The following is a 27,666-nucleotide window of genomic DNA, read 5'->3' on the forward strand; positions in this document are numbered from 1 at the left end:
CAGGGGTTTTGGGCATTAAATAACGGTCAGATGAGCATATGTTTATATCTATTTGTGACACTAGCAGGACACAAATTGGTGTTGGGTCTGGGGGGAGGAGCCCCAAGAAGCTCAGGGGTTTTATCCATTAAATTATAATAATAATAATAACTAGAAATTTAATTCGTCATGGGGACGAATTAGGTGGTCTGTCTTCAATTTTCATGATCATTGACAAGTCAAAAAGTAAAACAAAATTCAAGAAAAAAAATTGTTGGAGACGCCCGGACTCGAACCAGGGACCTCGAGGTCGGAAGTCAAGTGCGTTACCGATATACCAAAACATTTCCCATGGAGATTACACGTAAACGGAAAATAGTTCTCAAATCCCACTTTGTTCGTGAAATATGAGCATGATCCCGGCATCTGATCGAAAGATAAAGGGCATACCATTGATAGCTCATTGTCTCAGCTACAACATACTCAAAGCTCAGCGTAAACAAAGATAAAACGACGGAGATATTGCTCGCGAAAGACAAGAATGTAGAATCCAGTTTTGAGAAAAAGTCATGTCCCGTAGAGAATACACGCAAAATGTAAAAGATTGACATGCCTCCTTTAATCGCAAAAATACGCCATGATGCCTTTGTCAAAATGAAATATCGTGGTGACTGCATTTGTAGAGAATATTCTAAGGTAGAACATATCAAAATTTGAAAGAAAATTGATCAATATTTGCAGAGATACAATCAATTTTCCAAAAATCTGCTGACGTCATAATATGAAAATTGAAATTTTGAGTTCGGAGGCCATTATGATGACGTCATGAGTTAATTGAGGGTCAAATGAAACATGAAATCATATCTCCGATTCATACTCTATCAAAATATGAAAAAAAACTTGGGGTCACCTTGCATCCTAAAGCGCTACAATGGATTTTGTACAGGCATGTTTTTGCCCATGTATGCTATGTATTACAAAAGCTCGCGCGCACGGTAATTATCTTAAACGGACGCTCATTCCGTTATTAATGGGCAGAAACAGTTGAACAAGGTATCAAAATGCTTGAAAAAATGTGCCAAATATGATGACAGAAAAAATTTGGCGATTCTATGTTGGAAGATGCAATTACGCGCGAAAACGCGCGCGCATGTGCGTGCGCGCGTTTTTTTGCAAAATGCTTAAAATGGCCTGAAACGTATGCAAAATTAATTTGGAACGAATTTGAGCATTTTAAAATTTTAATGCGCGCGTACGTGCGCGTCGAGGTGCGCGCGCGGAATTTGCTAACATTTTTAGTTGACCTTTGACCTGAAGTTGATGTATACCAAATATGGTTGATTTTTGATGACTCGTTATCGAGATATGATAATGACCTGATGTTTACAAAATGGCGCCTGGATGACGTCACGATGACCTAATGACCTTGAAAAAGTAAATTAGACTTGAAATCATAGGGCTTGATGACTGACAAAAATTTGAAGGAAATTGACTATGTCGATTTCGAGTAAACGTGTGCACAAAAAAGTGTACGGAAGAAATAAAAATAAAGAAAGAAAGAAAGAAAGAAAGAAAGAAAATTCTAGCGAAATCAATAGGTGATCTGTCGTTGACAGACCACCTAATAATAGCCTAATAGTCCACTCAAAATTTTATTAAGCCGAAACGGAAAATCTCTTTTGCCCAATTGATCATGAGCCCGGCAGCCCACTTAGCAGCGCCAGATCGACGTTGCTCTATCCCTTATTGTTGAACGCCAAACAAGGTAGCAACAACTCCCATCTTTTAACGTCTTTTGGTATGACGCGGCCGGGGTTCGAACCCACGACCTCCCGGTTGTGAGGCGGACGCTCTACTGACTGAGCCAACATTATCGTCAGATGAGCATATTGTATACCTTATTTGTGACACTGGTAGGTCACGAATTGGCGTGGGGTCCAGGGGGCAGAACCCTCGGAAGTTCAGGGGTTTTGGGCAATAAATTAGTGTCAGATGAACATGATTTAATACCTTAGTTGTGACACTGGCAGGTTACGAATTGGCGTGGGGTCCAGGGGGCGGAGCTCCAGGAAGTTCAGGGGTTTGGGGCAATAAATAACTGTCAGATGAGCATGCTTTTATACCCTTTTATACGTTAAATTATCGTCAGGTGAGCAGATTGTACACCTTATTTGTGACACTGGTAGGTCACGAATTGACGTGGGGTCCAGGGTGCGGAGCCCCAAGAAGCCCAGGGGTTTTCGGCAATAAATAACGGTCAGATGAGCATATGTTTATATCTATTTGTTACACTGGCAGCACACAAATTTGTGTTGGGTCCAGGGGGCGGAGCCCCAAGAAGCTCAGGGGTTTTATAAATAAATTATCGTCAGTTTAGGCAAGTTTAGGGGTTTGGGGCAATTAATAACTGTCAGATGAGCATGCTTTTATACCTTATTTGGTGACACTGGGAGGTCGCGAATTGGCGAAGGGTCCAGGGGAGGAGCCCCGGAAGTTCAGAGGTTTTGGGCAATAAATAACTGTCAGATGAGCATGCTTTTATGCCCTAGTTGTGACACTGCCAGGTCACGAATTGGCTTGGGGTCCGGGGGCAAAGCCCTCAGAAGCTCAGGGGTTTTATACGTTAACCTTTCCCTCCTCTCCTCCAGTGTGGGAAGGTCAAGAACATTGAGGGCATCATCATAACTCGTGTATCTTTGGCCAAGCATGAGGCGACACGCTCGTTTCTGAATTCTCTCTATCAGTTTCTTGTCTGCCCAAGTCAGACCTGAATGCAGTATTCGACTTTCGGGCGCACGTACGAACAATACACAACTTTCAGATCCTCAACAGGTAGCCGAAAACCTTTCAAGATACGCATCATGTGCAGCCTCATGCTTGCCACCTTGACCATTTCTGTGACATGATATGACCATTTTAAGTCCTCCTGTACAAACACACCCAAAAGTTTAACTAGTTGTACTTCACTCATTACCAGGTCACCAATTTTTACCTTTGGGACGATTGCCTGGTTTCTCATGAACTGAATGTTTATGACGACACATTTTGCTAGGGTTCAGTTTCATGCTATTGTCTTTGGTCCATTTCTCAAGTTCATTTACCACTTCTTGGATTTTGGGTTGATCCGTTGCCTTCCTACATTCAAGCAGGGAGAGGTCGTCGACGTATTTCCAACACTGAACATCACTGTCCTTGAACACGTCGTTGATAATGCAGAGAAAGATAAGCGGCCCAAGTCGAGTGCCCTGTGGGGCACCTGATGAGACTCCATCCAGTCAGAGAGCTGTGACATGTAGCGCACACATTGTTCTCGATTGGAAAGGAAGCTGGAAATCCATGCCACCAAAGACGGGGATGCCCCCATTTCGAGTAGTTTCCTAACCGTTAGTCCATGATAAATCCTGTCGAAAGCTTTGCTGAAATCTGTAGCCACCAGTGTTGTGACCGTTTTCGGATTTTCGGCATTCCGATGGATGGTATTTAGTATATCTATCAGATAATGTGCAGTCTATAACTATACAATACATGTGTTTAAACTGCTGTTTCTTGCAGCTTTCATAAATTTTGAAATTCATAGTGTTTTTTGAAATTGTATAAGGTTTTACTCTGTGAATTGTATCATTAAATGAAACATCTTTACTCAAGATGAAATGTTGTTCAATGATTCTTCTACTTGTACCTTTTTGTTTTATCTTAAATGAATATTTAACACAATTCAAAACTAACGTAGTTTTTCATATTTATATAACTGTACATAAACATACTAGAATATGAAAAGGAAATTATTACATATTTAAATTTTGTATAGATATTTCACGCTTCTAATTATGTATTAACTACAGTAAAAAAAAAAATATATAAAAAATGACGCACTTTTTACATTCTAGCATGTCAAACAGGTGACATTAAGTGTGGGCCTCTTCACATGTTACACTGTTCATATCTACGTCTTCATCAATTCACTATTTTGAAGAAAAATATTCTTGACATTGACAACTTCCATCAGACCTAAACAAAAAGCAGGTTGTATTGCCCTTTGCGACCGACCCAAAAATCTTAAAATCTACGGTCGTTTTTTTTTAACCGTTTTTTATAAGAAAAAAATTATTAAAGCATTCAAAACTGAGAAACATCAGCCCAAAGACGGAGTGGGAAAAAAAAGTTTAAAAGAGTGGGGAAAATAGATTTCCGACCGACCGACCAATGTTTTAGCACCTAAAGGGCCTCATATAATAGTGGTGTATCAAACGATTTAAAAAAGGGGATGCGATTCCTTGTTCATCGCACACGTTCATTAATCCCTAATCGTATTTTTTTTTCTTGGGGGGGGGGGAGCAGCGGGCATCAAACTTCGACTACAGTCTTTATGGATATGTCACTGTTTCTCGTATCTAAAAGATGAGTTGTGATGCTGAAATAAACTTATAAAATACAAATTGTTAGAAATTACTGAATATACACTATTGCCTGTCACTCTTCCTGTGAGGGGAATCGGGTTGTTATTGAAAGTCGCATTAGAATGATTATTTTCCTTCCGAAATGGCGATGAATCAGAGAGAGGGAGAGAGAGTGAGAGAAATAGAGAGTGAGGGAGAAAGAGAGAGTGAGGTAGGTTGAGAGAGAGAGAGAGAGAGAGAAAGAGAGGGGGAGGGAGAGAGAAAGAAACGACGAGGCAATGAGTGTTCGTGGGAAAAACCAAGCGCACAATCCCAGCGTTTTAAGGTATAGACCAGTTCTGGTCATGCGATTGCATTGTGAAAGAAACGTTGTGTAATCGATCAGAAAAGGTTGATCATATAGCTCTAGCATACGAGTATTGGTGTGTACTGCAAGGTTCTAGAATCATCAAAATGATACGAAATTTGACCCAGTCTTGGTAAAGTTACAAGCACTGTACACATAAAGATGTATATGGGACTAGGCGATATCTATCCAGTCCGGATGGATATAATAATTTACCAAATATACCGATTAGTAGGCGGTTTCCCGGCAAAATTTGTATCATCACGTATTATACAAAACATTTTATTTTACATGATTGGTAATAAGAGCTTCCATTTCATTTTTTGAGAGGGAGGCGTTTCCAAAACTGGTCTATACCTTTAACGAAATCGGAAGGTACTATTAGGTCGGAAGTTCAATTACGTACATGTATATCTGCTGTGATACTAAATGGTATTATCATGTGACAACAGAACAAGTGTGTACTTTACAACAGACTGTTTTTCGTTTTGCCCATTGGCCTACAATGTTTACATTTCTATATCTCACATTTGGACCCTGTGTGCCTATAGCTAGCAGGAGTTAATTAGACATTAACAAGTTGCTTGATCATAAAATATGCACACGGTGATGTAACGAAGGGAGCATTTTGAGAACTGAGATATCTAAATCGTTGAACTCCATTACAGGGTTCCTCAGACACTGCACATGATGTGAGTATAATGGGATAGAATGTTGCTGACTTCTTGCTAAAGGTTAGGTGCCATGTTTTGGACCAATGTTGTACAAGAGAACATACGTGTCGTACCAACAATAATATCATTCATGTATTGTAAATAAATGCGTGGGACTATGTAGCTACTATCAACATCCTTTAGAGTAAAATCTTGGGTGTCAAATTTAGTGTAATTACACATTTTCTTCTCTCAAACTCTGCTCTTTTTCTGAACTCATGCTGAAATTAACTCCTGCTCTCAAATAACAGCTTAGTGTAATTAAAAGAAGACAGGAATAAGATGATGCCTTTGGTACCGGGAAAGGGGGTTTAATAGAAGCTGAGCATGTAATACATTGTTCATGTGTATATTTAATATTCTGATTATCATTCAAAAACTTACAATAAATATTGATGCATTATCATCATATCGGTGAAGGAGATAAATAATCTAGTAAACATGATATACTTGTGTATTATCTGATCAGGTATTCCACATTTCGACGGTAGGCTGGGTGAATCAGATTCTATAGATTTTGTTTTTAATTGTTATATTACCGGGCCATCGCAATAGTATAATTAACACACTTTGACAGCTGTTGACACTGTAAGAGTTAAAATTAGACTCATTCCCTACTTGTATTTGTCACAATACGCCATTTTCGTAATGTAACGAAATTTAAAGCATACGTCTATGTGAAGTGCCTCAATACAAATTATTTCATTCACCTGATAAGAATAATATTAATTCAATAGACAGAATCCAAACTGCATACATTAGTTGTTGTCAGGTTGGACAAACATTATGGATTGACCTACCTAGCAACACTTATATATATGCAGTTGCATTCTGCCTATTGAAATACTATTATTCCTATCAGGTGAATGAAATAACTTGTATTGAGCCACTTCACAAGCACTTATGCATTAAAATTGGTAACATTACGAAAATGGCCTATTACTATTTGTTTTTCTAGTCTCCCCATACATATTCATTTCACATCATTTGCATATTTAATTCATCCATTCATCTCCACCATGCGTTTTATTCATTTCACATCATTTGCATATTCATTTCATCCATTTATCTCCACCACATAGCAACTCTTAAAACAGGTGGTATCTTCTCTTCTCATTTACATATTTCCACGTTTTACTTGTCATTGGTTCTCTTCTCCTTTCCTTGAATATTTCGTTTTAGTCTTAAATCCTATTTTGATATTGGTTGATAATATATTTTTAATTTGAATATACTTTGCATGAGGCTGCACATGGACAAAATGCTACATGTACAATTAAACACATTCATAGCTGGACTGGACTTACACTGTGTGAGAGGTATCAATTTGGAGCTCTATATGTTAGAGACTTAGGAGAGAGGATTTGTGAGTTTAGGCCCGGTCCCACTGCACTTACGGATGCAAAGAGGATGTAAAACGTAAACAAATCTTGCCATCCGTTGGAAAAACGCTATGCATCCGCTGTGTACTCATTGCATACGTGTTTCATACGCTCTATCCTTCGAGCATCCGTCCACTGTGATTTCATCCGCGCAAAAAGTTTTGAGCTGCACAAAACTTTTAGAACGGATGAACTTCCGCCGTGTACGATGTAAATCCGCGACAAATACGAGCAACAAACGTTCTATGTCCGTTATCATCGGTTAAACGTCCGCTATATCCTCTCTGCATCCTCTGGGCATCCTTGCAACTCACATCCGCTGCAGCTGAAAACGGAAAGAGGGAGGAAAGATAAGGTACATGGAACGTCTATACATCGTTAGTAGCACGGAAATAGAAAGGATGTAAGCGTATGCATCTCGTATATAAAGTATTCAAAGCTGTCATCCACTTCCATCCGCTTTCCTCCGCTAGGCTTCCGATGAACATCCGTTTAACATCCCCGCTACATACTACCTACGTCCGTTATTTTCCGTTCTGTTTTCGCAAATTTTCGCAAATTTTGTCCATTTCTAGAGCGGATGAAAACGGATGGAGCCACCCGCGAAATTTTGCTCGTCCGCTGTGTCCTTTATGCATACGTTTTGTGTCCATCGGCCAGTGGGACCGGGCCATTTGGCAGTGGTCTGTATGATTGGTGTTTAATACAGTGATTGATTGACAAGAGATTATTTATTAATTTACAGCACATTCGCTCATTTTACGGATTTCTTTGTTTCCTACTAGACACGTGTCAGCATTATGGCCTCTGCAAGGAAACATCTGAGAGACAGTCTGATATGTCCAATCTGCATGGGTCTTCTTACCAAGCCGAAGCTTCTACCTTGCTCACACACATTTTGCGAAGATTGTTTAACCGAAGTCCACTCTACTCAAGCTTGGCCCGATCAGATACCGTGCCCTGTGTGTCGCTCTGTTGCACCTGTATCCTACAATAACGTATCCTACTTTCCGACCAATCAAATTGCCAAGTCCCTTGTAGAAGTTTTCAAGGGGGGATCGGACAAGAGGAGAACGGCCTATTTAACGAATGGCGCTTCTTCTGGCCAACGTTGCACCGTGTGTGATGCTGATGATCAAGAACTTGCTACCTTCTACTGTCAGCATTGTTCAGAATTCCTCTGCGATTATTGTCTTGAGCAACACAAAAGGTTTAGGAAGAATGTCTTCCACGAGCTTGTTAGTGCTAGAGACATCGCGTCAGGGGAAATCAGAATACAACTTGCGTGTCCAGAACATCCTCGAGAACTGCAGCAGTTCGTGTGTATCACAAAGTCATGTCTGGTTCGTATCTGTAGTAGGTGTTTGGAAGTGGGTCACCAGCCTGGCAGGCATAAGGTCATTGGAATTGAAGAGTATGAAGAGGGCCACAAAGCAGCAGTTGATTCTTTGCAGGAAAAAATAGAACAGAAAACTGCTTTGATACAGAGACAATCGTCTTTTGTGGAGGAGCGGATTGGCAAGGTTGAAAATATTATCGGTCAACGAAGGCAAGAAATCAAGAATGTCTTTGAGGGCGCTGTTCGGCGAATACGACGAAGGAAAGATCAACTGCTTGAAGAGTGCAACACCTATCAGAGATCGCTCTGCGAAGATCTGGAAGGAATCATCCAGTGCCACGATGACTTCCTTGAAAACCTATCAGCCAATGCTTCTGTAGTCACTGAAGAGTGTACTTCTCGACGCTCAGACCAGTCGTTGTCTGAGCGTGTCGCACGAGTTGGTGAGCTTGAGGCTCTCGTGAAAAGAGACAACCCGGATGCATCTCTTGCTGAATCAATAGCACGCCGTGCTAAACTCCTGACCTTTCACCAAGCTGCAGAGTCCGTGGGTCTTGACCTTGGAACTGTTCGGGTCAAGAACTGGGAGCTTGTGAGATTTTATGAAGGTGTGACATGTTTGGCCGCGCGCCTGTGGCAACTTTTGTGTGATCTCTTTCGATTACTTGCTAAATTTGTACTTTTCATTGTAATTTTAAATGTGTTGTTATTTTGTTTTATGAATGTCCGTTCTGTTTAGATTAGAAATTATATTGTATATTGTGATTTTGAAAATGCACATCAATATTTTCTTTTATTTTGTGTGTGTCTTTTATCTCTATAGTGAAGAAAGAAGTATATGTAATTAGTAGTAAATGTTGAAGTGAAGGTCTGGAATGAGCCATATTAATGGCAGGGAGTTATTATGCCAGCTATGCCAGGGATTATTGTGCTGGCAAAAGTATTATGTTGATAAATAGGATGGTATGACTAAGCACCTGTTTCGGGTTCCACACATTTCGTGTACATAGAGGGTTGGTACAGTCTGAGACTTTGCCACACCTCAATTTTGAAGCCAAGAGGCATACAGGATTTGGTTCTGCTCTGCAGATATTGCGGATTTGTTTATGATTTCCCCTTGGGCAGAAATTGCTGAGTTTCTTTTAATGTCAAGAGACAGACGGTTTGGGTTCTGTTTAGCAGAAATGGCTGATATATTTGAGTGTTTTGATAATGCAATCATTGGTAAGCGATTTGAATGTTATATTTTACATTGTATCACTTAGTTATTTGTTAATGTATGATGGCATTATATAAATGTCAGGGAAATATAGCTATGAAGCTGTGAAAGATAGTTTAATTCCAGTCGTTCTATGTTAATACAATGAATAAGTATATATATATATATATATATGTCAATTAATGTTTAGAGTATGAACACTGACTAGAAAATGTATGTATGCACTCTGAAATTAAGATAGCGCACGATGTTGGGACCACGTCCGACCTCGAAACCTGGTAGCATTTATTTTCCGTTTGATTAAAAACAAACATTACAATAAAAGTATATACAAAAGTATGAATGAAACGGCTGGATAACCAATATACAGCTATGCCAGGCACGACACTACTAGTCTTCCATGGGGTCCAGAAAGAGCCAATTGTTTTAGTGGGCTGTAAAGTGCCTGGAGCTTATTAAACCTTTCGCAAGAACGTACAGACATTTGGTTCAACGTCACCGGCAATGACTAGGGAACAACTAATGGTGAGCTGTATCATACCATCTTGATTTTGCTACAAATGAAACTTTTGAGACATACAGCGAAAGAAATCGTGGAAAAGTAGTGACGACGACATGAGTTATAACTACAAGCGAAATTGATTGTCATTATTGAATGATATACGCGTTGGATGTGTCGAATGTCCTGAGACGTCTTACGGTTAAATTGGTTAATATCCGAAGAGTATTTGGATTGCCATTGACTGACTTGAACATGAATTAAAGAGAGGCATGTTTAATTTTTCTTAGAGACTCTCTGAAGCAGGGGAGATTTGAATTCACTTTTGGAAATGACGTTGGTCATTTTTTTTTTCTTCTTTTCTTTGTAATGACAAATGTACATTATTGTAAATTGTAATTCTAATATTTTTGTTTGTTATTATAATTACTCTTTTATACATGTACTATCTTGTGTTTACTATGTCATTTTTTCTGTAAAGCGCTTCGAGCAATTCGTTGGATGTTGCGCTATATAAAAGACAATTGTATGTATGTATGTATGTATTGTGTTTTTTTTTTAAATGAAACAAAAGTAGTTTTGAGTTGAAAAGAAATTTAATTAAGGAGGTACATATTTTTGGATATTGACATGTATCTACTATACAGGTCTGTGCACGTTAAAAGAGCATGGGATGCAAAGTGAATTATTGGGGGATATATCGAGGTTACTGCAGGACCTAATCCCAGTGAATTGAGTTTATAAAAAGAAAAGCTACAGAAGTGTAGGGGAATGTAGGTCAATTACAGAACCGAGTTTCAGATAGTCAAAGGAGGAGAGGAGGAGTAGTAGAGTTGCAACAAGACTTGCAAGTCTAGAGTTAATAATCTGATTTCCATGTTATATTTGAAGTGTAACCCCATAGGTTAACTCTGGGGGTAATATTCACATATTTGTGTTGGGCTTGTTTATATTTTGGTTGAAATATCAGAACTTATTGTCTTTGTTTTTTCAAAACCAGAATAAAGTGAGGGTATTGCTGTTTTCATCATTTTAAGTACAGTTCAAATGTCCGAATGTTCTTTATCATGATTGTAATTTTCAATATCCTGGCATTGATGCCATTTTCAAGCTATTCTATTATGCAACTGATTATAACAAATTGTACATCCATACATATTACACTACAGTATATTTAATTAGTGGTGCTTCCTTTGTAGTCTTCTGACTTTTGTCCTGAGTTATTTAGACAATAAAACCGAAGTCTGATTGATTTGAATTCTTCGTCTATTCAGTGTCTTTATTTCTATAGCCTCTCCTCTTTATATTCTACACAAGCATACACCTCCCCCCCCCCCCCCCCCCCCCCCCCCCCACCATGGGTGTCGATCTGTAACTAATACCTATTCATCAGGGGGGATGATCTATTCATTCACCCCCCCCCCCCCCCCTGATGAATAGGTATTACGTAAGGATCGACACCCATGCCCCCCCCCCACACACACACAACCACACACACACACGCAACCCACATCCATGCGTCCCCGAATATGTGTGTCCATTGGCCGATAGTTGTCGCTTTCTATGCAAATATCTAAAAATACAAGTGTATTCCTGTTGGTGTGCTGTCCTGCATACATATTGTAAGATACTAATCTCTGTTTGTGAGGACATTTTTGTTTTAGTTGACGATCGGAGTATGACGTCAGAAGCGATGTTTTTTTGGTTGAATTTTTGGTCTGCCGAGTGGGGGCGTAACAATTTAGCTGCAAATGATTCTCAATTTTGGGAAAAGTCATCCTTCTGATTGCGATCAATATTTAGTATTTCCAGACAAGCCCAATGTTGTGAGTATAATTTGAACATATGATGTTGATAATTGATAACTAGCCGTCAGTTTGAGTTGGGTGTTGGTTTTATACAGTTCATAGTTTTCAGATAATTGATGTATAAAATTTGTTATGAAAGTGATTCGTACGCACAGTAACTTTTATGATGCATTACACGTGCAGTTACATAATACCGTGCATGTGTGTAGTGCTATGGGGATAGTCTGTTGTACAGACCGTGTTGTGTTATTTTAATATCATTTATATATAGGCAGTTGTATAAAGTGACAGAATGTAGATAAATTCTGGTAACTGTAGACATGTATATATATAGAGGAATATAGGGTAATATGTGTAGAGCCAAAAGGGTTAGTGTTTTATCATGCACACAAATATTAGTGAACAAAGGAAATTGAAGCAGCCATATTAGGGTATCTTAAAGGTTTTTATTCATCTGCTATAAGGAAATAGAACATACTAATTAGTGGGCATTGATATTTCATTTTGGAACAGTATAATATGTAATTTCAGTAAACGTGCATTAATCATATAACTCATTTGATGCAAGATTATTTGTAAACACAGTTGAAAATCGACATATTATTTATGATTGTTTATAATTCTGATTAAATTTCAGGTTGAACCGCCTTTTGTGAACGGTATCGCATCATGCTTGAAATTGTCGCTATTTATTGAAGTGCAGTCAGTCCGATTGGTTGGTTATACGCTACATTAAGTTCAACAACAGTGCTTTAAGTCAACATGAGCGATATGTCCCATCAAGAGTCCGTCAAGCCCGGGGATTCAGCAAGCCAGACTGGCAAGAGCAGCACGAGCAGTACCTCCAGAGCTAGAGTCAAAGCAATGGTGAAGAGAGCGGCCTTGGCAGCCCAGGCAGCAGCTCTCCATCAACAACAAGCTCTTGAACTGGAGGAGTTTAAGCTGAAGCAGAGAAGGAGTAAGCTTGAGCTACAGACAAGACTCAGCATGGCAAAAGCTGAGGAAGAGGTTTTCTCCCAGCATGGAGAGAGCATGACTGCTGCTGCAAATGAAGATGTCTCCCAACAAAGAGGGGCCTTGACGACGGAGCCTAGCGTGGCTATAGATTTAGAGAAGGCTGTCTACCAGCTGAGACAGCCCTCAAAGGTGCAACCTAACAGGGTCAGCACTACAGACAAGGACTTCTCCCAGCATGGAGAGAGCATGACTGCTGCTGCAGGTGAAGATGTCTCTCAACGAAGAGGGGCCTTGACGACGGAGCCCAGCATGGCTACAGATTTAGAGAAGGGTGTCTACCAGCTGAGACGGCCCTCAGAGTTGCAACCCAACATGGTCAGCGCTACTGTAACAGACAAGGACTTCTCCCAGCATGGAGAGCCCTTGAAGTATGATACCACCACTAATCAGAGTGAAACCACAGAACAGAATGGCTCCATACTAACTGGGTCAGAAGCATGTTATGGAATCGCCATAGGGGCCGGTATGCGATGTGTACTTCCCATAGGTCCAGTGCATGTTCAGGCAGCAGATGGAGATAGATGTGTTCTTACCTACGCTTTACTGGAGTCTGATTCGACCACTTCCTTCTGCACAGAGAGCCCGGTAAGGAAAGTGTCATCACAGGGGGAAGAGCGCATACTTTCCATATCAACCTTGGACAATCCTGATGGAAGGATCCAGATTCAAGATGTGAGTCGTATGGTCGACACAGGTCTCATGACAGATAGAGTGAAGCTTCAGAAGGTTTTCACGAACAGGAAGACCGACATATGCAGCAACCACATGGCCAGTATGCGAGACTTAGAAGGATGGCAGCATTTCGAAGGGCTGGATCTATCATTTGCCTGCGGACAAGAAGTGGGACTCCTAATAGGGCAAGATGCACCATTTGCTCTGATGCCCTTAGAGGTTCGTAGAGGAAAGGGAGAAGATGAGCTGTTTGCTATACGTACTGTACTTGGATGGTCCCTGCATGGCCCTGCTGCTGCTATTCCAGACAATAAAGGAATGTCGGTGAAGGACAGAAAGGCACTTGACATACAGAATGAAGGGAAGTGCAAAGAGATGGAACAGTACCAGTTTCACATACCCTTCAAGGAGAAACGACCTACATGTAGCTTGACAGACAACCAATGGGTAGCAGAACAAAGGTTGCGGAGTCTCAGAAGGAAGCTAGGTAGAGATCACGCTCTGCACTACAAGTACACTGAAGGTTGTGTCGAGGAGGTGGAAGAGCAAGATTGTCAACCAGGTGACGTAACATGTCGATACCTCCCTCATCATCCAGGTTTACGATTTGGTACTGTCAGTCGACGAGCACTCACACCGCAATGTTTGGCCTTTGGGAAGAGTCCTTCAGACATGGCCAGAAGAGAAAGGCTTCGATCGACAGTGTGAAGTGAAGACCTGAACCAGCGTACTGAGGGGAGACCGGTTACAAAGCTCTATTTAATTTGGAGGCAGATTCTTGAAGACATTTTAGTGTTTCTAAGATGAGGGGTCAAGCCTAGCGCTGTCCCGTGCCAATTGTAGAGGTATTTGTGTTTTGTGTTCTTAAAACCAGAAAGCGGAACTGACATCGATCCTTTTTCGCTTATTAGAGTATCATTGATCAGTCAAGAAATTAAGGAATTTTTGTGCTTCAGCATCAGGGACAAAGTGTCAACATTTGAGCAACTTTCAGAGAATTTTTAGAGACTTTGGTTAGAAATTTGAGGAAAGGACAGCGTTTCAGAAGAAGTTCTAAGTAAGAGAAAAAACTGTTGTCAGACAAAGTTGATATTTAGTCATAAGAGGAAATACATATTATTCTGATCCTCTAATAACTCAGAGAATGTCAAAGAACAAGATTTTAGACGAAAATGGATTATACCATTATGCAGGACTGACATGGTGTAATTTATGTTTGCATGATATTGGAAAGTAAATGTTTTTGTTTTTCAATCTTCTAAACAAACTCTATATTCATTAGAAATGGTAAATGTGATTTTCCTTTATATTCATATGATGAATGCATTTGTATATATGTATTCTATATTAGGTTCATTTCCAGAGGAGAAAGCTTAAAGTTGCAGAATACATTCCAGTTATACGTGTTGATGATATGTCGTTTATTACTGTTTCCATGACAACCAAATTACATGGCGTTGGCTATTTGGTAGAATATGTAATACCAGAATCGATAATGTCATATATGCAGATTGTGCATAGAAAGATTGAAATGGTATATCTAGATTTATGTATTTGTCTATGTAGGGACTTGGAAGTTTCGACTAGGAAAATTTATATTTTTAGCAGATAATGTCTTGTGAAGTTATATTTGGGTACAACAACATGACTCTATGTGTACTGGAATTGGTATGTGAATTCAATTCAGTTTTAAACAGTATCTGTGAAATCGTACATAGTGTTGATTACAGAATCAATATTTCCTTTTATTGGGTGACACATAACAAGATTTCTCTTTTAGTTTGTATGGGATTGAAAGAAGTGGTTGTAGTGGTAACAGTTGCCAACAGAGATTTTTTAGAGTGAAATTTTGGTTTTCATATTTTAATGTGAGAATTTATAAAGTTAATTTATTGAAGCATGTTATACATTGATACAGGTAGTATGGCAACCAACTTTGTTGTAAGTTTATTTGAAAAGGAAGTTGTAGTCCTTTTTGGTGTTGTAACAAGGAAATCTAGACATGAACAACTTTTTTCTTTTTCGTTTGCAAAGAAAGTTGTTTGGTTGCTTAGGTTGTTCATGAAAATTAATGTAAATTAGTTTATTTGTTAATTGGTGCATGAAGGCATTCAGTATAGATAGCTATGTTTTAAATTTTGGGATTCTTTTGGAATTTTGGATAAATATATACCTGTAAGTCCAGGTTGAGAATAAGAAGAGATTAGAGAAGTAAATGTTCAGTAAAATCTTCACATTTAGGGGCCGGAATGTAAGATACTAATCTCTGTTTGTGAGGACATTTTTTGTTTTAGTTGACGATCGGAGTATGACGTCAGAAGCGATGTTTTTTTGGTTGAATTTTGGTCTGCCGAGTGGGGGCGTAACAATTTAGCTGCAAATGATTCTCAATTTGGGAAAAGTCATCCTTCTGATTGCGATCAATATTTAGTATTTCCAGACAAGCCCAATGTTGTGAGTATAATTTGAACATATGATGTTGATAATTGATAACTAGCCGTCAGTTTGAGTTGGGTGTTGGTTTTATACAGTTCATAGTTTTCAGATAATTGATGTATAAAATTTGTTATGAAAGTGATTCGTACGCACAGTAACTTTTATGATGCATTACACGTGCAGTTACATAATACCGTGCATGTGTGTAGTGCTATGGGGATAGTCTGTTGTACAGACCGTGTTGTGTTATTTTAATATCATTTATATATAGGCAGTTGTATAAAGTGACAGAATGTAGATAAATTCTGGTAACTGTAGACATGTATATATATAGAGGAATATAGGGTAATATGTGTAGAGCCAAAAGGGTTAGTGTTTTATCATGCACACAAATATTAGTGAACAAAGGAAATTGAAGCAGCCATATTAGGGTATCTTAAAGGTTTTTATTCATCTGCTATAAGGAAATAGAACATACTAATTAGTGGGCATTGATATTTCATTTTGGAACAGTATAATATGTAATTTCAGTAAACGTGCATTAATCATATAACTCATTTGATGCAAGATTATTTGTAAACACAGTTGAAAATCGACATATTATTTATGATTGTTTATAATTCTGATTAAATTTCAGGTTGAACCGCCTTTTGTGAACGGTATCGCATCATGCTTGAAATTGTCGCTATTTATTGAAGTGCAGTCAGTCCGATTGGTTGGTTATACGCTACACATATCATAATAATGTTAACTTCTGACTTTGTTTCATAGATTTTTAAATATTTTTTTGAAATATTTGTTTTTCAAACTTGCTAAGCTCCACCCCATAAACCTCAAGATCTCATTCCCCTTGTGACATCATCTGTCAGTCATCAATGAGCTAACTTGAGAAAGTGGCATGTAACTTTGCCAAAGTTGACCACCTGTTACAATACCACGAACAATAGCAACATATAAGTTGCTATGTCAGACTTGTCAGACTAAACTAATATTCTAGAATAGACAATGGTATGTTATTTCCCCCAGCTTAGCACACGTTCATTTAATAGAATTGCATGCTTCCATACATAATATGTACAATACATCATCATTGCCTTTATCTTCCTGGTGATGCTACAGCATGTCTGACATATCAAATTGCATGTTGCTATTGTATAACATATCTAGGAAACTACTTGCGTACAGAGATTAATACTTTAAAACTATTAATTAAGAATAGATGTTTTCACAGAGTGATGTGTACAAATCTCGCCATTCTAGGGCTCATATAAAAAAAAAAAAAAAAAAAAATCTTGGAAAGCTGGCTCATAAGGGTTATCACAGAGAAACCAATAAGTGTTTGATGATACCCAAAATGTGTGTATCTTGTCCGGTGACCTCAAACGTCAGCGTTTCTTTTACTTTTCAGATCTATTAAAGCTTATACTTGACGGCAAGATGGACCTCACTGTTAAAGGTTCGGTGACTTTGATGTGCAGTGCTGCATACAACTTATATTCCGTTATTCAAACATATGTATATATTTTATAGATTTTTAAATAATTTCTTTAATAAATTTCTCAGATCAGCTGAGTTCCAGCCGAAGAAAAATGCTCCAGATTTCATTAACCTTGTGACATCAGCAGCGGGCTTTAAACTTTGACTACAGTCTTTATGGATATGTCACTGTTCCTCGTATATAAAAGATGAGTTGTGTTGCTGAAATAAATTTATAAAATACAAATTGTTAGAAATGACTGAATATACATTATTGCCTGTCACTCGATCTTCCTGTTAGGGGAATCGGGTTATTGAGAGTCGCAATAGAATTATTATTTTTCTCCTGAAATGGTGATGAATCAGAGGCAGGGAGAGAGAGTGACAGAAAGAGACAGTAAAGGATAGAGAGAGAGATAGATAGAGATAGAGAAAGAGAGAGAGAGAGAGAGAGAGAGAGGGGGAGAGAAACGGAGAGACAATGAGTGTTCGTAGGAAAAACAAAGCTCACCATCCCAGGGTTTAACGAAAGCGAAAGGTCGGAAGTTCAACGACGTACATGTATATCTTTCATGATAATAAATGGAACTATCATGTAACAACTACAGAACTAGTGGCTACTTTTACAACATACTGCTTATCCCTTTGCCAAAACAATGCTTGTATTTTTATATCTCGCATTTGGACCCTTTGTGCCTATAGCTAGCTGGAGTTAATTAGAAACTAACGAGTTCCTTGATCACAATTATGCACACGGTGATAACCGAGGGAGCATTTTGAAAACTGAGATAGCTAAACATTGAACTCCACTACATGGTTCCTCAAACACTGCACATGCCGTGAGTATAACGGGATATAATGGTGCTGACTTCCTGCTTAATATGAGGTGGCATGTTTCAGGTCAATGTTGTACGAGAGATATGCGTTAACGTACCAACAATATATTTCATAAATGTAATGTTAATGCGTGGGACTTTGTAATGCAGGAAGTATATGCAAATACATAGTCTCCTCGTCCCTTGACAGCTTAAAGGTACTATGTCCCATTTGTAGTCCAAACAAATTATAAGGTTAACTTCCAACGGCATTTGAAAGATATTACTAATTTTATAGAACATCCCTCAAAACAAAAGGGCTTGAAAAGGTCTTTTTATGGGAAAATAACGACCGTTAGTTGTCGAATCGAATTTAGCGAGCGCGCTCGTTTAATTAAATAGTCTGATCTTCAGACCCTTGTACTGAATGGTCGTACGTTTTGTGCTGCGCAAAGATTCATTCATTTAATTAAGGCTATTCCAAGAAGTGTGTTATTGATGTAGACAAATGCTCATGTTCCCTTTACAGCTCATTTTATTTATGTTATTACAAAAAACAAACAAAAAGTCAGTCAGTCACGCAATACTGTCTGACAGTGAAGTCTAGAGAGTAAACAGGTACCATTGTATAATTTGAAGTCTAGGACACTGAGCACATAACGTTTAAATTTCACAGATAGGACATACATGACATATTCATAATTCCTGCAAAGTTCTACAGAATTTGATGTTGGCCTCAAAAGGAATACACTATCTTTAATGTCACTTCCACGGTGAAAAAGTACAGTCTCCTTATTTTAGCCACCATCACTATCCTTTAGAGTAAAATCTTGGGTGTAAACTTCATTCAATGTAAAGTTGTGAATTTCCTTCTCTCTAACTCTGCTCTTTTGCTGAACTAATGCTGAAATCAACTTATAAACTCTTGGTCTGAAATAAACAGATTAGTCTAATTAAAAGAAGCGGAATTTTTTTTGAAAAAGGTGTCTTTAGTACCGGGAAAAGGGGTGGTTGGAGGCTGAGCATCTAATACATTGTTCATCTTTGTTTTGTTTTTCTGGTTATAATTCAAATACTTTAACAATAAATATTGAGACATTATTATCTCATCGCTAAGGGAGATAGAACTAATCTAGTAATAATATTGGGCTTGTGCATTATCTGATCAAGTATTCCACATTTCGACGTGATGCAAAGGTTACTGTTTTTCATTCTCGGATGTGTGAATCAGAGTCATGAAATTTATTTTTTTATTGTTATATTACCAGGCGATACAAATTGTATCATTAACGAACTTTATTGAAAGGGAAGTGCATGTCATTGGCACATTCGCTCATTTCAAGAATGTCTTTGTTTCTTACCAGACACATGTCTACATAATGGCCTCTACAAGGCAACACCTGCCAGACAGTCTGCAATGTCCAATCTGCAAGGATCTTCTCACCAAGCCGAAGCTTCTACCTTGCAAACACACATTCTGTGAAGGTTGTCTAACCAAACTCCACTCAACTCAAGCACTGGGCGATCGGATAATGTGCGATGTGTGTCAATCTGTAGCACCTCTATCCAACAATAAAGTATCCAACTTTCCAACCAATGAAATTGCCGAGTCCCTTGTAGAAAATTTTAAAGAGAAATCGGACAAGGTTAAGGGTAGGGCATTTTCCAGGAAAAAATAGAACAGGAAACTGTTGTGATACAGAGCCACTCGTCGATCCTTTGAGAAGGAACATTATTGGCATGGTTCAAAATATCATCGGTCAACGAAGGCAAGAGATCGAGAATGTCTACTGGGCGCTCTCAAACGAATAAGACACAGAAAAGCTAGATCAACTGCTTGAAGAGTGCAACATCTACCAGAGATCGCTCTGCAAAGATCTGGAAGGTATCACTCAGTGTAACGATGACTTCCTTGAGAACCTATCAGCCAAGGTTAATGTAGTCACCGGAGAGTCTACTGCTCAACGTTCAGACCAGTCGTTGCCTGAGCGTGTCGCGCGAGTTGGTGAGCTTGAGGCTGTCGTGGAAGGACTGCATCTCTTTCTGAATCTATTTTCAAGACAAAATGTGATCGTCCTATTTAAACTACCCTATAGTCACACTGACAAGACCGACAAAAGACACATAACAGAACAAACGAACAATTTTAACTCCGTGAAAGGCTAAAAATCTGGGATGTAAAGAAGTTGGGTGTGAGCAGAGTCGTCATGGTGGTTTGTAGAAATGTATTAGGTCTTGAAGACATAATCGTACGGTAATATGTTGTGACCCAATGGTTCTAAGTCTCTAGTTAACGAAGCGTGACGTCATACGGGCCGAGTCATCAATGTTGCTGGTTCCAAACAATTTTTTTGCTAAACATTGGTTGGTGATCACAACAGCCCCAAACATTGAACTCGCCCTGCTCCAGCCTGTTGCTTGAATGATTTTGCGGTGAACCTCATGCACAGGTTGTTGTTTAGAACCAGTAACCGGGACGATGAGCGAGTATGACGTTAGTACTTCGGTACTATATTGTCTGAGTGTCGTTATTCTTGTTGGTATTACCGATAATGCTAAAAGAATCGGTTAATCACTTGCATGCATCGCGCAACGCATTTGTGCACGTATGTGACCGCGGGCAATTAGAATACGTCAATAACGTAAAATCTCAAGACACGAATGTACTGTTATGAAGATAACTGAACTGGAATATCTAGCCTTAGTAAGAGACAGATTGCCCGTAAGTGATAAGAGTTTGATATAATGCGTGCATGCACAATATGATTATCGGTAGTATGTCTATCATCCTTTACAAACCAATTATCCCTTCTCAAAACTATATTTCCGGCTGATAGTCTCTCATTCTCTGTGTGTATCTCTCTCTCTCTCTCTCTCATGATTTTAATTCTTTCAGTACTATCACAATACGATTAGAAATGATATTATGATTACATATACCAAAGATATCAATTTTTCTTTTTTTTTAATACCGTTTATAATGTAGATTTTACCTTCCCCACTTTTCAGTTTCAGTTTTGGCTCCTATCAATGAATATATTCCTTTTGCAATTTATTTCATCATTTTCAGTACAGTTCAAATGTCCGAATGTTCGAGCTACTCTAATTATATACTGATTATTACGAATTGTACATCCACATGACTGTACTACACTACAATCTATTCCAATAATGGTGCTTTCATTGTAGTCAGGACAGCATTGGTCTCATTGCTGTATTGGTCTTATTGCTTGTGGGAGAAACTACCCCCCCCCCCCCCCTCACATTCTCTTCAAATGATGGTTGATTTTATTCTACCTACTTGAAAAATATCTTAATCTTCTGTAGCTATCCAGGTTTATGCATATCCATACTTATTATGAATAAGGATGCAAATTATGGTATTTGAAGCTTAGATATTGGCTGGATCATTAAACCTCTTGACTTTCAGGGCGGAGTTCGAAATGATGGTTTTGGATCACAATGAGTATGGATCAATGCACACTCGACACAACTAAATGTTTTCATTCAAATAACAAAAAAATCTGTCAAAAAAAATTCGAAAACTCGAGTTGTTATCAATGGCCTACGCAACGTGTACAGATGGAGGCGTTAACAGAAAGAGAGAGAGAGAGAGAGAGAGAGAGAGAGAGAGAGAGAGACGGGTAGACAAGGAGTGCTCCTTGGGGAAAACCCAGCGCACAATCCCAGCGTTTAACGGAATCGAATTGTACAATAAAGTCGGAAGTTAAATAACTTCTATGAAAATAAATGGTTTTATCATGTGACAACTACAGAACAGGTGTCTACTTTTGCATTAGACTGCTTATCGTTTTGCCCAACCAATGGTTATATTAATATATCTCGCCTTTGGACCCTTTGTGCTTATAGCTAGCTGGAGTTGATTCGAAATGAACAAGTTGCTTAATCATAATTATGCACTCGGTGATTAACGAAGGGAGCGTTTTGAGAACTGAGATAGCTAAGCCAGTGAACTCCACTACATGGTACCTCGAACACTGCGTATGCTGTGAGTACCCAACTTCCTGGTATAAAGGGATATTACGTTGCTGACTATGTGTTAGGCCAATGTTGTACAGGAGCACAAACGTTGACGTACCAATAATATTTATCATAAATGTATTGTTAATGCGTAGGACTATGTAGTGTATGGAGTATATGCAAATACATAGCCTCCGCGTCCCATGGCAGCTTAATGTCACTTCCATGGTGATAGAACTACTGTCTTCTTAATCTTAGCCAACATCACCATCCTTTGATGAATCATTAGATTTATTTATACATTTTAACCAGGTCAAAGAAACTGTATAATTAAGGACTTTTCGATTTGCCCGTCGACAGCTTTGACTGCAACGTGTGACGTTATTTTAAGGCACTGCGCATGCGTCACGTCGTCTCAGTCGGCGATCGAGAATGCGTCAACCTTGATTTTCCTAAATCTAGTACGGTACAAGTATATGCCGCGTTCGCTTAAAATATACAGTTCCTCAGGTAGACAAAGGAAGATATCCCTTCCCTGCTATTATGTAAAAATGTGTAGAACAGGTGTCACATGCATATTCACCTATTCTACACATTTTTACATAATAGCAGTGAAGGGATGTTCTACCACAGCAACAGACCAGTTTCGTAATGTAACCAAATTTAATGCATACGTCTTTGTGAAGTACCTCAATACAAATTATTTCATTCACCTGATAAGAATAATAATATTTCAATAGTCAGAATGCAACTACATATATTAAGTGTTGCTAGGTAGGTCAAGCCATAATGTTTGTCCAACCTGGCAACAACTAATGTATGACGTTCGGATTCTGTCTATTAAAATACTATTATTCTTATCAGGTGAATAAAATAATTTGTATTGAGGCACTTTACAAAGAATTATGCATTACATTTGGTTACATTTCGAAAGTCGCCTATTGTTGAGGGTAGAATGAGGAACTGTATATTTTGTCCTCTTTCTTTGTTCGCCATGTTCACAGTGTTACTTCCTGCATGCATGTATATCGTCGAGTGCAATCTAAAAGATTTCTAATTGTAGTCAACATGGGCAGTTGAGTACGTTGACACGCATGATCAGTCGGCGTTCGTCGTGTTCTCGTCTACTCAATCTAAAAGTCCCTATTAATAAACTTCATTGACAGGGTAGTGTCGTTGGCACATTCTCGATTTTTTTAAAGGATTCCTTTGTTTCTTAATACCAGACACATATCAGCATAATGGCCTCTGCAAGGCAACTTCTGATAGACAGTCTGCAATGTCCAATCTGCAAGGGTCTTCTCACCAAGCCGAAGCTCCTACCTTGCTCGCACACATTCTGTGAAGGTTGTCTAACCAAACTCCACTCAACTCAAGTTCTGGGCGATCGGATAACGTGCGCTGTGTGTAGCTCGGTTGCACCTCTGTCCAAAAATAACGTATCCAACTTTTCAACCAATCAAATTGCCCAGTCCCTTGTAGAAGATTTCAAAGAGAGATCGGTCAAGAAGAGAATGACCGATGTAACGGATGGCGGTTCCTCTGGCCAACGATGCACCGTGTGTGATGCTGATGATCAAGGGCTTGCTACCTTCTACTGTCAGCATTGTTCAGAATTCCTCTGCGACTCTTGTCTTGAGCAGCACAAAAGGTTTAAGAAGTATGTCTTTCACGAGCTTGTTAGTGCTAGAGACATCGCATCAGGGGAAATCAGAAAACAACTTGCATGTACAGAACATCCCAGAGAACTGCAGCAGTTCGTGTGTATCACATGTCAGGCGCGCATCTGTTGTAGGTGTTTGGAAGTGGGTCATATGCCTGACAGGCATGATGTAATCGGAATTGAAGTGTATGAAGAGGGCCACAAAGCAGCAGTTGATCTTTTGCAGGAACAAATAGAACAGAAAACCACTGTGATACAGAGCCACTCGTCCTTTGTGAAGGAGCAGATTGGCATAGTTCTAAAAAGTATCGGTCAACGAAGGCAAGAAATCGAAAATGTCTTTGAGGGAGCTGTCGAACGAATACGACGAAGGAAAGATCAACTGCTTGAAGACTGCAACACCTTTGAGAGAACGCCATGTAAAGATCTTGAAGGAATCATCCAGTGTAACGATGACTTCCTTGAGAACCTATCAGCTAAGGTTTCTGTAGTCACCGACGAGTCTACAGCTCAACGCGTAGACCAGTCGTTGCCCGAGCGTGTTGCACGAGTTGATGAGCTGGAGGCTCTCGTGAAAGGAGACAACCCTGATTCATCTCTTCCTGAATCTATAGCACTCCGTGCAGAATTCCTGACCTTCCAACAAGCTGCAGAGTCCAAGGGTCTTGACCTTGGAACTGTTCAGTTGGCTATTGCAACCAGGAATGCAGACATCAGAGATAATGCACCCCTGTGGAAGCTTGCGTGTGAGCTCTCTCCTTTCCTTGTAAGTTGCGTGGCATATTTCTTTTTTTCTTATTGTATCGGACATTGGTCAAATTGTCCTTACCTCCCCTCTCTGGGATGTGCTTTTTTCAACAGTTCTTATTTTGCCTATGATGACTCTTTTATGGTCTTCACAAAAGACACATCCAGCAAGCATGAGCCACTATTCAACGGAAGAACTGATTGTCTTGAATAATCGGATTCCAAAAAAACAATAAGAAAAGGATTTTCCCTCTATTGATGCATCATTTAAGGTTCTTAGGTACAAAGAGAATACCAGCCACATGAAGAGGGTTCGGGCTGGAAGGACCAAGGGTCGCCCTTATCTTCAGTCTCTGTCACTCTAGCAAGTCATTAAGCCGGCCGATGAATGCAATGTTTAATTTGGATTTCTGACGGCCCGGTGGTGAAATTTTTATTCCAAAACAGGTTTGCAATTTCTTATATATCCGTTCTTCTCAATGGCTGATATGTTCTACGTCATTAGCAGCTTTGATTTTGTATTGCTTTGCCTCACTATTTATAAAGGCAAAAAACTGAATAAACTGTGACTTGAACACACAACTCTAAGATTGTATTACGCTGACCTTAGCGATTGAGCCAACGATGGGTTAATGAAAAGTGATTCTGCATGATTTCTATAACCCTATCTTTCACCCTAACGGTTACGTCATTGCTAATGACGTAACATATCAGCCAATCAGATGACCGGAAATATTAGCATTGGCAAACCTGTTTGGGAAGAAAAAAATTAGCGGCCCGGTGTGTTAGGACAAAAAATTAAATCATGAATGTATATTGCCATTTTGAAAATGCACATAATTTTTTTTTATTTTAGGTGTGTCTTTGATCTCAATCGGGAGAGATATGTATTAAATTGAACATAGAACTATGTGAATGATGAAGTGAAGATCTGGAATGTGTCATTGATGGTAGAGAGTTAATCAATTCAGCTCTGTCAGGTATTATTGTGCTGGCCTTATCTAATATAGTGGTGATAGGAAAGGCAGCCATGCAACTCATGTTGATCTAGTTTTGGGATGAACCGTTTAAATGAATTGACCGTATTTGTAGCTGGGAAGATTACATTTCAGAGTGTTACTTGTAATGATTTGGTTTCGGTGAAATCTGACCGCCCATTGTTACAATCTAGGCCAGGCCTTCTCAACTAGTTAAATAGAAGTGCCAAAACAAAAATGTATTGAGGTTGAAGTGCCAACCTGTTTGTTTGGTGACTGTGTTGCGAGGGAGCGTAGCGACCGAGCCGATACTGGGTGGGGTCCATGGGGCGAAGCCCCCGGAAGCTAGTGGATTTTAGGGCTTATTTAAGGCCCAGATGTGGCATTTTAAAACCTTTTTGTTCCATAAAACATCAATCATATTTTCATATTGATTTGAAATAATTAGTACAATTCCGGGCTAAAATCTACACTGGAAGTTAAGTTAAGTTAATTTATATGTAGTTATTTTGGTGCAATAAACACGGAAAATGTCAAAATCAAGTGAAAATCAAACAAAATGGCTTACTTACATTTTGGGCTCAACTTCGACTACGACTTTTGGATTTGCTGAGTTTTTTAATTTTGAAATATATTTTTTAAATTTTTTTCTTTCTTTAATTTTTAATTTTTAATTTTTATTTATTTTGTATTTATGTTTGGAACAGCCACGCGCCTTTCCGACTGACCGCAAGCGCCACAAGTGGCGCGCGCGCCGCCAGTTGAGAAGGCCTGATCTAGGCAATGATTATAATTCACATTTTTAAAGGTCACATACACATATACCCGTTTATCATTGTAATAAAACAGTTTATTGTTCTTTGCAATGTACCCTGCAGGATTTAGGAGTGGGTAGCGGGAGGGGTTGGCGGGATCGAGAGGGTGACAGGAGGGGGCGGTGAGATTAGGGGGAGATCGATAAGGAAGATATTGCATCTGTATATTACTATGATTGAAAATTGATATTGTATGTAAATAAATATGATTTTTCTTGGCTTTTTGTACCATTGGAAGAAGAAACCATTTTGAAAATGGTCTTGAAATCGGCTATTGGCCAACCGTTTGTCTATACTTTACACATTTACTTACTTTCTTATCATTTGAAATGTGTGTATATGTATGTTTTTATAACTTGTTTGTACTCATGTATTTCGGGATAAAACAGTCAAAAAACAATATTACTTCCATTGCCTCTTGTACAGTAGAAATAAAAGCAAAAGCAAAGTTATTAGCAAAAAAAAATGTACCTTTATTGTTTGTATAATGGTTGTTTTGTGGCTGATGGTATTGAAAGCCTATACGAATCATTGTTTTTATTGATGTATTTACATGCTTTTGAACCACTGTCTATTCAGGAAAACCTACTTGATATGGTATACATTCTTTGTGGCTATTCTCGTAAAGTGCACTAGTCGCTAGTCGTTTGATTTTCTTGCTTCATTTATCTCTGTGGGTTTTTTGCCTGGAAATTAAATAACTGAATAAATGAAATCACCTTTTTCTTTACAATTAGGCTTGTCCTACATGTCGAGTTTTGATTGTTTAACACGTGTTGCTTCCCATTATATTCTTTTGTGATATACAAAAAACTTGTCCCCATCTCATCAAGACCGATCAGAGACATCAATCTGTAAATCCTGTCAGGGTATATTGAGTCAAAAAGAGGTGACTTTGAGAGTAAACATCTTTAAGGTTGATCAGGAGAGGAAGCTCTGAAGAGATGGCAAGTCAATGCTCACGCAAAACTAGCCACTGTCAGACAGGTAGCCTTTCTAGCCAGGTCCTACAACACACATTTCTTCCTATAGGAAACAATTGTGGTGGTGGTGTGTGTGTGTGTGTGTGTGTGTGTGTGTGTGTGTATTTGGATGTTTACAGACGTATATCAATCAGATATGATTATTTACGACCTTTAACGTCACAGTCCGAAAGACGCGACTCAGATTTAAACCGAGGTCGTCTGAGCCAGCTTGTAGGCGGCTGACCAAGTGAACGTGCCGCTAGACCAACTCAAATCTCCCTATTTCTGTAGAAGATGAGTTGCCTGATGCTGAAATAAATTTACAAAATACATGTACAAATTGTTAGAAATAACTAAATATACATTATCGGAGAATCGCGTTGAAAAGAGCCATACTTAAGCTTGTCATCTTGCACTCAT

The 27,666-nt window shown here is 38.9% G+C and overlaps 3 protein-coding genes across 3 annotated transcripts; all 3 read left to right on the top strand.

The window, feature by feature from the left end:
- The first annotated feature begins 5,179 nt into the window (after nt 1-5,179).
- Nucleotides 5,180-10,258, top strand: LOC100891687 (E3 ubiquitin-protein ligase TRIM56). The gene is made up of 2 exons (XM_003730128.3): nt 5,180-5,414; nt 7,603-10,258. The coding sequence occupies exon 2, from the start codon at nt 7,618-7,620 to the stop codon at nt 8,893-8,895; it is 1,278 nt and encodes a 425-aa protein (XP_003730176.1). The 5' UTR covers nt 5,180-5,414; nt 7,603-7,617; the 3' UTR covers nt 8,896-10,258.
- A 1,265-nt stretch (nt 10,259-11,523) lies between these two features.
- Nucleotides 11,524-14,079, top strand: LOC115926522. Its single transcript, XM_030991310.1, has 2 exons — nt 11,524-11,700; nt 12,320-14,079. Exon 2 carries the CDS (start codon nt 12,445-12,447, stop codon nt 14,077-14,079), a length of 1,635 nt encoding a protein of 544 aa, XP_030847170.1. The 5' UTR covers nt 11,524-11,700; nt 12,320-12,444.
- A 9,362-nt stretch (nt 14,080-23,441) lies between these two features.
- On the top strand, nt 23,442-24,953 carry LOC100890682 (E3 ubiquitin-protein ligase TRIM33). Its single transcript, XM_030992469.1, has one exon. It carries the CDS (start codon nt 23,594-23,596, stop codon nt 24,701-24,703), a length of 1,110 nt encoding a protein of 369 aa, XP_030848329.1. The 5' UTR covers nt 23,442-23,593; the 3' UTR covers nt 24,704-24,953.
- Nucleotides 24,954-27,666: the final 2,713 nt, after the last annotated feature.

This window comes from Strongylocentrotus purpuratus, unplaced genomic scaffold (assembly GCF_000002235.5).
Source record: "Strongylocentrotus purpuratus isolate Spur 01 unplaced genomic scaffold, Spur_5.0 spur5_scaffold_2, whole genome shotgun sequence".
Classification (NCBI taxonomy): domain Eukaryota; kingdom Metazoa; phylum Echinodermata; class Echinoidea; order Camarodonta; family Strongylocentrotidae; genus Strongylocentrotus; species Strongylocentrotus purpuratus.